The sequence below is a fragment of the Anneissia japonica genome, unplaced genomic scaffold (genome assembly GCF_011630105.1).
Source record: "Anneissia japonica isolate Jap-2015-1 unplaced genomic scaffold, ASM1163010v1 scaffold1812_len1207588_cov181, whole genome shotgun sequence".
NCBI lineage: Eukaryota > Metazoa > Echinodermata > Crinoidea > Comatulida > Comatulidae > Anneissia > Anneissia japonica.
The window spans coordinates 114,941-125,928 of NW_022726379.1; the positions used below are offsets into that span (position 1 = coordinate 114,941).

The 10,988-nt window shown below is 33.2% G+C and overlaps 1 protein-coding gene across 1 annotated transcript in view; it reads left to right on the plus strand.

Moving 5' to 3' along the window:
* The window catches only part of LOC117113152, a 17,674-nt gene extending 13,673 nt beyond the window's left edge, over positions 1–4,001 (plus strand). Inside the window, exons 2-3 of the mRNA XM_033256404.1 lie at positions 2,309–2,368; positions 3,299–4,001. Coding sequence (XP_033112295.1) covers positions 2,326–2,368; positions 3,299–3,636 — 381 coding nt within the window. The 5' untranslated portion in view covers positions 2,309–2,325 and the 3' untranslated portion in view covers positions 3,637–4,001. The remainder of the gene's footprint in view (positions 1–2,308; positions 2,369–3,298) is intronic.
* The last annotated feature ends 6,987 nt before the right edge of the window (positions 4,002–10,988 follow it).

The window sequence follows — 10,988 nt, forward strand, 5'->3', positions numbered from 1 at the left end:
GTGAATTGAGAGAAATAAATCGGTTGGGGACTGCATAAACACTTTCTTTCCCCTCCCTCTCCTCCTTCTTCCCCCTTTCTTTTCTTGCATTTCTTTCCGATCATACAAACATTTCCATATAGACATTATATATTTTCAGCCACAAAGCGGTTCCGCCGGCCATGTATAACACATTAAAAAACAAAATATGTAATTGCACAGACATAGTATAGTTGAGCAGCAAAAGCGAAACCACTGCAATTGTTATGAGCAACTCCCTGATCAGTCTCAGTAGTAGAGTATCAGCCCGAGTTAGCACCGGACCTGCTTACAGGCATTGCCTTCTTGGTTTCGGTATTGTACCATAGGTGGTGGAATGAATAAAGATTATATTATATTTATTTGATTATAGATTTTATTTCTTAAGAAAGCATTTTTTTCTTCAATTCAATATTCGATTGCATTTTGAGATGACAGTTGGTTTTATTCATGTATTTGTATAATTTTTTATTATGCTTGATTATGTCCTGTTTTGTGTGGATTCTGTTTGGAGAGTCACTTGATAGTTTTCTTCTAAACTTTTTGACAATCCTTGGATGGCAGGTTTCCACCTTTCTTTTTATTTATGTTCATACGAAAATAAAATTTGAATTTGAATTTGAATTTGAGTACCAGTATCTTAATTTAAAACTCAGTAGTCAGTAGTACACTACTCCCGGACGCATGCCTCCCCAACGACGGACCGAACGAACGCGAATTTTGCCTCCAGCGAGGACAGGACCGGACAGGATTGAGTACCTGGCCAAAACCATTTTTAATGTGTGGTAAAAAAAATTAATAAAACCACAGAAAGCCAGCTGCAGTGTGCGCATAGCATAGGATTTATTGGATACTCAATCAATGGACGAATTCATTTTTATTTATGTGGTATCCACAATTATTGACGGCTGGTTTAATTCAGATTACTGAGGTCAAAATTATGCTAATGTTAATTTTTTTCCTAAAATTATGCCAGCACATGCTAGATGCTAAAATTATGCCAAAAAGCATAATTATGCTAGGTCTGGTCACTATGGTCTCCGACCTGTAGACCACACACACTAGGCCCTAATTGCAACTTCAGAGCACTGATGAATATTTATTACTTCGTAATTTGCATAATTATAAACCATGGCTTCCTTCGGTTTCTGGACAGAATGGCAACAAAAAAAGGTAATAAGTCAAAACGGCAATGACCAAAACGGCAAAAAACCAAAACGTCAACACTTTTCAACCAGAACGGCAATAAGTCAAAACGGCATTAAGTCAAAACGGCAATAGTCAAAACGGCAAGACCAAAACGGCAATAGGCCTAAGTCAAAACGGCAATAACAACCAATCACCATCACCGAAAGCTATTGTATGGAAACCAAACTTTACCTAGCACTTACTAGTCCAGACATATATTTGCCAATTCAGTAATAATTATGAACTATTCTTGTTTCTTTTTACCAACACATTAATATATGGTACACTGTCATCCGGCAGGTTGTCTCAACAAAATTAATTTTCCTATCCAAATAAGGTTATTACTTAATGTGGTGGTCTAAAAGCACAATTTGGACCTTACTGAGAGGTTCGACCATACAACAGAACAAAAGTTACAAGTAAAGATAAAATTCATTAAAAGAAAAAGATAATGAAAAATGCAAATGCAATTAAAAGTAGGGCCCATTCATGTGATAAGATCTTTGAATTTGAATCCGTCGTTGGTGGCGCTGTCTGGAAATCGAAAATATTCAATGAACTTCTGAATGGAGTCTATCGCACAAAAACTTTAGATTCCGAGGCGCAGTGTATTGACTGTCTCTTATACACATCTAGATGTGTATAAGAGACAGATATTATACTTTGCTACAAAAAATTATGAATAAGTCTCAATATTTCAATTAATAATGTCATCTTATTTGGCGCACGTATCCAGATCTGCTCGCGGCGCCGTTTTTCACCTGCAAAGCATAGTCCCTTTTTCTGCATTTTTTTAATTCATTTATTTTATTTATTTATTAATTTATTTATTTTATAACAAACTGAGACGGATGTGTACTTTTGTCAATCATTTTATAACAGAGTCACGTTCCGAACTACATCAATATCGATATCACTGATAATATTGATCACTAAATATAATCAACCTGGGTAATGTAACGGATCGATTGTCGATGGCCTGAGTCCACACGTGGGCCAGTGGTTGACTAAGAGGTTGACAGCGCGAACGAAATAGAATCTCTAGACCTACTGTATTATTAATAAATAGTTATTCAGAATTATTTATATTATTGTTCCACAGTAAAAAGAAAAACAAAGATGAGTGAACCAAGTTATCAAACCAAGAAGATTGCTGAAAGCCGTTAGTATTAATTATATTTGACTGAGTAATAATTTAATTTTTAATGAATGTAAAATAAATTGAAAAATAATTAATAATATTTTATACTGTGATAATTGTATAACAATAATGGTACTGATGAGGATAATGACAACGATGATGATAATTGACAGTGATGATGATACTACTATAGGGCCTATTAGATTAATGATTCAATATAAAAGTATTGCAAAACAAACGAACGTATTAAACGGATGCTTTAAATAATTAATAAAACTAATTTATAATAATACCAATTCTAATACTGTAATAATAATTAATCGTAATGATAGTGATAACAATGATAATGTCAATGGCAGTGACTAGAATGGCGATGACAATAGTAATAATGATTGATGATAATGATGATGATGAGGTTGATCTTAATCGATTTGTAATAGGCCTACATGAAAACAACGCACAGAAGAAGACATTTCTACATTTCTGGCGTACACTTAATTTATATCAACTGGAAGTACCTCGATCGAGAAACCTAGGCACACGGTTACAGTGGCCTACCATACTAGCTGCCAAACATTTTTTTCTATTTTCAAATTAGCCGAGAGATTGGCAATAGCAGAAATCCAAGATCACCATGCATACAATATTTGTACATAATAAGGGCCCAAATTTTAGGATGATCTAACGATTTTTTAAAAATTACTTTATCAAATAATCACAAAAAACGTAAAATAATAACAGCTTGTAGAAGACGTCGGACAGCATCTATATGTTAAATTTTATTTTTATATATTCATTTTAATACAAGTTCATATTTTTACAAAGGAAAGGTCAAAGTATAAACAAAACAAATGAACTAAATGACGTTAACGAATCCAATTCCTAAATAATCACGCTATTAATGTTAAGTTCAATTATATTTATTCAAATGTGTTTATGTTATTCATTTAGAAACCAATAATGGTAAAAGAAGTAGAGATGAAACTCTCGCACAAATGCCGATCGACATTCGACAAGAGATTGAGCTATGCCTAGATGTGGAAGCACCTGCTGCAAGTAACTGGCAGCATTTTGCTGAAAAGTTTAACATCAGAAAAGACGTTATCCGTAATTGGGATAGCAGAAATGGAAAAGTTGCAGCTTTTAGTGCATCTGCGTATATGTTCGACCACCTGAAAGCCGAACAACCGGATCTGACAGTTAATGATCTGTGGGAAGTTGCCATGGATCAAAAACGTAAAGACGTCGTCAGGGTTATTGACAAACATTATGACCAAATGCTTTGTTAGACCCATTCTCGTCACACTACTTGTGTCGGGTAAGAACTTTATCTGCATTTGCCTCTCTTCAACCAGGAGTATAAATGGGTATCTGGTAGGAGATGAATGATTGGGGATGAAATTAGTAGCGCTGATTATAGGAAGGGGAGGAGGTTGTAGTTGTGTGACCAATTCTGTATATAATGAGCTGGGAATAAAGAGCATTGAGCAGTTTTCTGGATGTGTGCGGCGCTATATAAATCATACAATAAAAAATTAAAAAAACATTTAATAAACATAATATTTTTTAATGTTCTATTACATAAAAGCCATGACGGGTTCATTTCTTAAGATTAATGAAAAAAGTTGGAAATAAAGAATCACGATGACTTTCATTAGTACTTAGGATTTTATTTCATATGCTGTCTGCTGTATATTGTCTAGTTTTAATGCTTATATTCTGATGGAAAATAGATAAATCAATCAATCAAATTATTTATTTCAAATTTGACACGATACAAAAAAAATGACTACAAGCGTTACCAGAGAATGACGTGGGATAATGCTCAACACATAAGGCCCCATAAAAAATATTAGCTTATCACCTGCTCCCTCATCACTTTTGGGGAAAATCTGATTTCTTTATTATTTTTTTTTTCAATCAACATATATTTTTTAAATTTCAAACGGTCTTTTTTCCATCTTTTTTCACTTCAAAAGCTCAGGATTTCTTGCAAATATGTTTACTGGTACAACAAAAACATCTTTAAAAAAAAAAATAAATCAGCATCACCGAAAGCTATTGTATGGAAACCAAACTTTACCTAGCACTTACTAGTCCAGACATATATTTGCCAATTCAGTAATAATTATGAACTATTCTTGTTTCTTTTTACCAACACATCAATATATGGTACACTGTCATCCGGCAGGTTGTCTCAACAAAATTAATTTTCCTATCCAAATAAGGTTATTACTTAATGTGGTGGTCTAAAAGCACAATTTGGACCTTACTGAGAGGTTCGACCATACAACAGAACAAAAGTTACAAGTAAAGATAAAATTCATTAAAAGAAAAAGATAATGAAAAATGCAAATGCAATTAAAAGTAGGGCCCATTCATGTGATAAGATCTTTGAATTTGAATCCGTCGTTGGTGGCGCTGTCTGGAAATCGAAAATATTCAATGAACTTCTGAATGGAGTCTATCGCACAAAAACTTTAGATTCCGAGGCGCAGTGTATTGACGAACAATTCCCCTACACTGAGGTATTAGCCAGGGTGCCCCCAACCCCCCATATCTGCGATTTTATTTATAATTTCAGCTGAAATACTTGTTATTGATAAATAATCAAGCTATAAAAGGAATTCATATGAAAGATAGCAATCAGGAAAATAGCGCAGTATGCCGACGATATGATAAAAGTATTACAACAGCCTTAAACACTGCTGATAGATTTTGTATTTTCTCTGGCCTTAAGCTAAATATAAATTAATCGAGAGGTATTTACATTGGTTCCTGAAAAACAGAAAAGACTAACTGGCCGATATAAAATGGCAGCACGTACCAATTAAAATTTTAGGCGTATATATAGGCTATAACAAAATTTAATGAGAGAAAAAAAAACTTTAGATAAAATTGAACAACTAAAAATACATTAAACTTTTGGAAAAAAACGAAATTACTTAATTTGGAAACGTGACAATAACCAACCCACTTGCATTGTCACAACTTACCTTTAATGTGAGTGTGTTATCTATACCTAGCTAGTAACGTATACAAAAAAAGTTGAAACAATAATGTGTTTATTTCTCTGGAATGCAAAACCAGGGAAATAGGGATTCTAATGTGTTTCCAACCCTGTGCACAAGCCAGTGATTGCGCCAGGATCTGCCCGACGGAGGGGCTGAAGGCCTCGACGGTGTGTGTGTGTGTTGGTGGAGGGGGAGGAGGTGGGTGCCAATAAAAATATATATACTGTAAACCTATATCCAAAGATTAAAAAATACCAAAAGGAATCTATTTTTCAGAAGCATTTTTCTTAGAATGTATTAGATTGGTTCTTAATATTTGAAAAAAATCATTATAGACCTATATATATATTCCAATTCGCAGACTTAAATTTCGTTCAGAATAATCATGACGGGCTTTGAATTTGTAATATGAATAATCATAAGCCTGCTAATAAATAAATATAAATATATACAAAATTAAATAAGACAGTTTAAAATTACTGCTATGAATGCAATTAATCCGTAACAATAAAAAGCGTTTTCAATATAAAATAAGTAAATCACCTTTATGTACCGTATGTAATGTCACAGAAAACTGCACGGCACACGCATCTGTTTTCAAAGTGTTCTCGCATCACAGGCTATTTGGAATAAGAAGACAAAAATGTTTATAACACAACATCATCGCAATAGACATGAAAGTCATAATGAGTGGAATACAAGTATTAAAGGATAGGTTGAATTTGGTATAAGGTGTCGTTAAGCCTAGCAGGTTTTGATATACATATAAAACATGATCGGATAGCGGAGAGAGTAAAAGAAAATTAGTAAGGTCAATTTCAGCCACTTTTCTTGAAAGAATTGAAATAGGCCTATAGAAAAAGTTTCAAAGAAATTCCAAGAAATTTGTGTATGTGAATTTTTTTCATTTATTTTTTTGTCATTATATTGTCTAATATAGGCCTATTTGTGTATAAAGATACATTTTAACAACGATGTGAAATACACACAAAAAAATGATAATAGAAACTCAGAAAATGACTATCAAAAATAAATTATTGCCTAGAAACGATTTTTGAAAATATGTATATTTAGATTTATATTATTTAGAAAAGTAAGTAGAGTAAGTTTTATATATTTTGATTGTTGAATTGACCATTGGTCAACAAAAGAAAAAAAATCGTTGGTTATTTTATAGACCTATGCATTTTAAAATCGCTAAAAGATTGATTTTTTCTTAAACATTTATGATTATGGAATATGCCACTTTTAGATAGCCGGCCGGAAACGGCACTCTCTGACTTAAATTTGAATATAATTTTTCTTTTCTACTTCCCCTTTTCCTTGAATCCGTCACTGATAATGAGCTTTCTTAACACATTTAATTTTATTTTGCTGCACATAAGTGATATCCATCGGCATTTTCTTAATACTTAATTTCGTGAGAAAATTGATAATAAAGCAGTGAAAACATACAAACATTATGAATTTGCGGAGATGGGTTAATTTCTGGGAGGTTCTTGCTTGCTTGCGGGAGTGCAGGAGGCCGTCCAGACTTCTGGAGACTCCCGAGAATTGCGAGAGACTTGGAACCCCTGTCCAAGTGACCATCTTGGGCTCCTATATCCCCAAGGAAGAGCCTATGAGCATCTTAGACCTCTTGATTTAGGCTTATTTGGTGTTTTATTCCATGCGATCAAATCACCGAATAAATGCAAATCAATAAAAGGGGTTGTAGTCAATGTGTTCAAGGGACAAACCAGTCAAGGAGGGAGAAATGAAAAAATAGCCTTTTGATAGAGAAGCCCAGAAGAGTGACAATGATAATTAGAATAACCCAGGGTCGCAGCCAGGGTAAAACTTAAGGGGTGGGGGTGGGTCCAGCCTTGCAAGCGCAGCCTGGGCCTAGCGATATAATATAGACCCTGCTTATCACCAGAACAGGGATTTTTTTTTAAATAACGATTATAAATTCACGTTTTTGTGTGCTTTTGTGTATTTCACTGAAATTAAGAAAAAATATGAAACTACCGTATACAGGTAGGCCTACATCATTTCTTGTCATTGTCTATTATATTTTAGTATAAAGATACATTTTACACTAATAATAATATGAGATACAAAAAAAATGATGATAACTAAGAAATACGGTAACTTATTGCCTAGAAACGATTATATAAAAATAGAAAATGTGATTTATATTTAGAAAAGTAGAGATGTTTTATTTTCATTGTTTTATAAATTACTATTGGTCAACAAAAGAAAAGAAAAGATAAAAAAATAATGGTCCGTTGTTATAATTTATAGATCTATGTAATTTTAAAATTGATAAAAATTTGAATAAAACTATAAGAGGCAAGAACATTTATGATTATGGTACCTCTAGATGGCCGGAAATGGCAAGTTTAGACTTAAATGTTAATACTATTTTCTTTTCTACTCCATTTTTGTTATAATTTTGAAAAATATGGGGAACCCGGGCTGGCCTGTCCCCCTTTAATCCACACTGATCAGACCAATAAGCTCTCTTAACACATTTATTTTTAATTCACTGCACATAGTGATACCGATCGGCACCGGCTTAGTACTTAGTAAGGAAATTGAAAAAAAAGTAATGAAAACATGCAATTATTATGAATTTGCGGAGATGGGTTAATTTTCGTGAGAATCATGGTTGTTTGCGGGAGTCCGTCACGATTTCAGGGAGACTCTCGCAAGTTGCCGGGTAGACTTGGAACCCCTGTCCAATTGACCCTCTGGCGCTCCTAATACACCCTAAAAGAAAAGCCTAAGAGCATATTAGACCTCTTGGGTTAGGCTTATGTGGTGTTTCATTTCATGCTATCAAATCATCGAATAATTATGCAAATCAATATAAGGTGTTAATAGTCACTGGGTTCAAAGGACGAACCAGTTAAGGATCGAGTAATGTAACAAAAATACCCCTTTGACAGCAGCCCAAAGGGGTGAAAATAATTAGAATACCCAGAGGTCCACACATGATGATATAATCAGATTTTAAGGTATTCTTGTTGTTCGCGTTCCCCGTTCAAAGTGTATCTAAATTTACTACACTACTGATTGTTTTCCTATTTAGGCTACTATAGTCCACATCGTATCCGAATGCATAATTTGTAATTCCGTGATTCCAATTCCAGTGGGTGACCACAAGAGAAATTTGGTACTGTAGCCCTGTCATATCATAGTTATATTTTCTCTATGGTCATACTAGTATTATTCTTCCTGTGAAGTCGCTGAGGTAGAACCCCTACGTTCTTGGCGTCCTCAACAAACGTTGCACAGTCGGTGAAACGTATAACTAACACTGAAAATAAGATCAAAGATTCCGTTTGAATTTTGTTATCACATTATATGAGCATCATTATCATGGATTGTTTGGTATATATGAAAAGACAAAGTCATAAATGAGGAAACAGTACTGAGCATGTACTTTATCAATAGTTTTATCTCTCTACCCAGGAGTGCATGGGTACCGTATGTTCACAAATACAAAATTAGCTGATTACAACTGCAACGTAACGGAATTCTCCCCAAAGACCTGAGTTGTGTGTTTCATGTGCTTTATATAATCTTTATCATGCTTATTATTATTACAATCGTTACATTTAATAAGAAATATAAAGTTCTAATGTAAAACCGAAATCGAAATGCTATGTTTACCAGTTATAAAACTTGGATGGCCGTCACACCCTCACTATTCACTCATATAGGCCTATATATATATATCATCATCATCATCATCATTCTTTATTATAAACTCATACTTTACAAAAGAATGTAGATAAACACCCAGGTCAATAAACTGATTATGGGACTTTTTATGCTTACCTTTATCTATTTGGCTTGTAATCATGGTATTAAATTTTCTTGTGTATATACTTTCATATGGATACATTTCGTAACCCTCGCCCTGGTTTCCAAGTCATTACTGTATTCTACTGTATCTGCTGTCATAGCACTAGAATCTGGAATATAATTATACAACTTTTGTTGTTTTAATCAAATTAGTTCTTTTCTTCCATTATATATGTATTGTCTTTGCATTACAAATTATTGTTACAATGAAGTTTAACTTTAATTTCTATATATTGTAACTTGTTCTAAGGTCAACTGAAATAAAATTATAATGAATATTAAGGAGACAATTTTGGTTAGTGTCCCCTTGGGTCATCTCTGTTAAGGGGACATTCTTTTCAGTCCCGAATGTGTCCCATTAGTAGGAGATCTACTGTATAAATAAATTTATTTATAGACCAATTGTTAGTATTTGACTGAGGGGTCATACTCCATGATTTAAGATAATTACTAGAGTTAAATAATAAACAAAGCTATGTCAACATTTTGGCTTGGGTCCTAACAAAACATAGGACCTAAATCAGTGATTATTAAGTTGCCTACTTGGAAATAAATTTGTATTATAAATCGAATGGCAAATAAAAATACTTGATGCTTTGTAGAATTTTTATTGTTCACTTGAATTTGGATATATATAATTTACATTGTCATTGATTGTCAACACAAAGACCTTCGTGTGGAAATGGAATGACTTGTGAATTGTATTTAATTTATATTTGAACAGCGCTATTATATCTATTAACTTGTTTTTTTTTTATAGTAATTACATTCACATGAGATATGAGACCTACAATATCATATACCTAGAATAATTGTTCGAAAGTTCCTTATTTTAGTTGTACGACACATAGTGAGCCAATATTTTAAGCTACACAATATATTATAGGTAGCAGCTGGTAAATCATAGTAAATAATATTAACTCAAGTTGCTGGGAGTTGTACGGAATCGTTAAAGAAGTTTACAGCGCGAACGAAATAGTATATATAGACCTATTATAAATACTTTAGTTATTCAGTATTATTAATATTATTTGTCCACAGTCAAAAAATGAAAATGAGTGAACAAAGGTATCTAGCCAGGAATATTGCTAAATGCGGTTAGTATTATAATTTTATTTGACTGAGCAATTATGATTTAAATGAATGTAAAATAAATGTCAAATATTCATCATCATCATCATTATTATACTGTAGTAATAGTTTATAACATTAATGGTATTGCTGACGAAAATGACAATGATGATGATAATAACATTGGCATGACATTATTCAAGATTCAATAAATAACAATGGTCTTAATAGTCTTAAATAGATGCTTTAGTAATAATATAATAAAACTAATTTTAATAATACTAATAATAACACTGTAATAATAATGGTTATGACAATGATTATTATGGCAAGTACCGTAATAAGTAATAACATATCACTACCAGTAAGATCACGACTATTCAATACATATTATGTCAGAAGCATATTTATGTATAATTATGGACGCTACCAACATACAAGAGGAAGAAAGACTGCCTCTTCATAGGAACCTGTTAAGGAAAATTCTTTAAATTTAGGGGCCATACAAGATCAAAAAATACCGAGCTCTATAGCAGAACAAAAGAAGAGAAATGGTCAGTTTTGATCAAGAACAGACGACTTAGATGGACAGTGGACATGTTTTCCCCGACGAAAAAAGTGGACGTAGTCGGGCGTCGCCTCAAAATCTCTCGAAAGAGTTCCATGGGTGGCGAAGCCCCCCTCCCCCTGCCAAATACGAC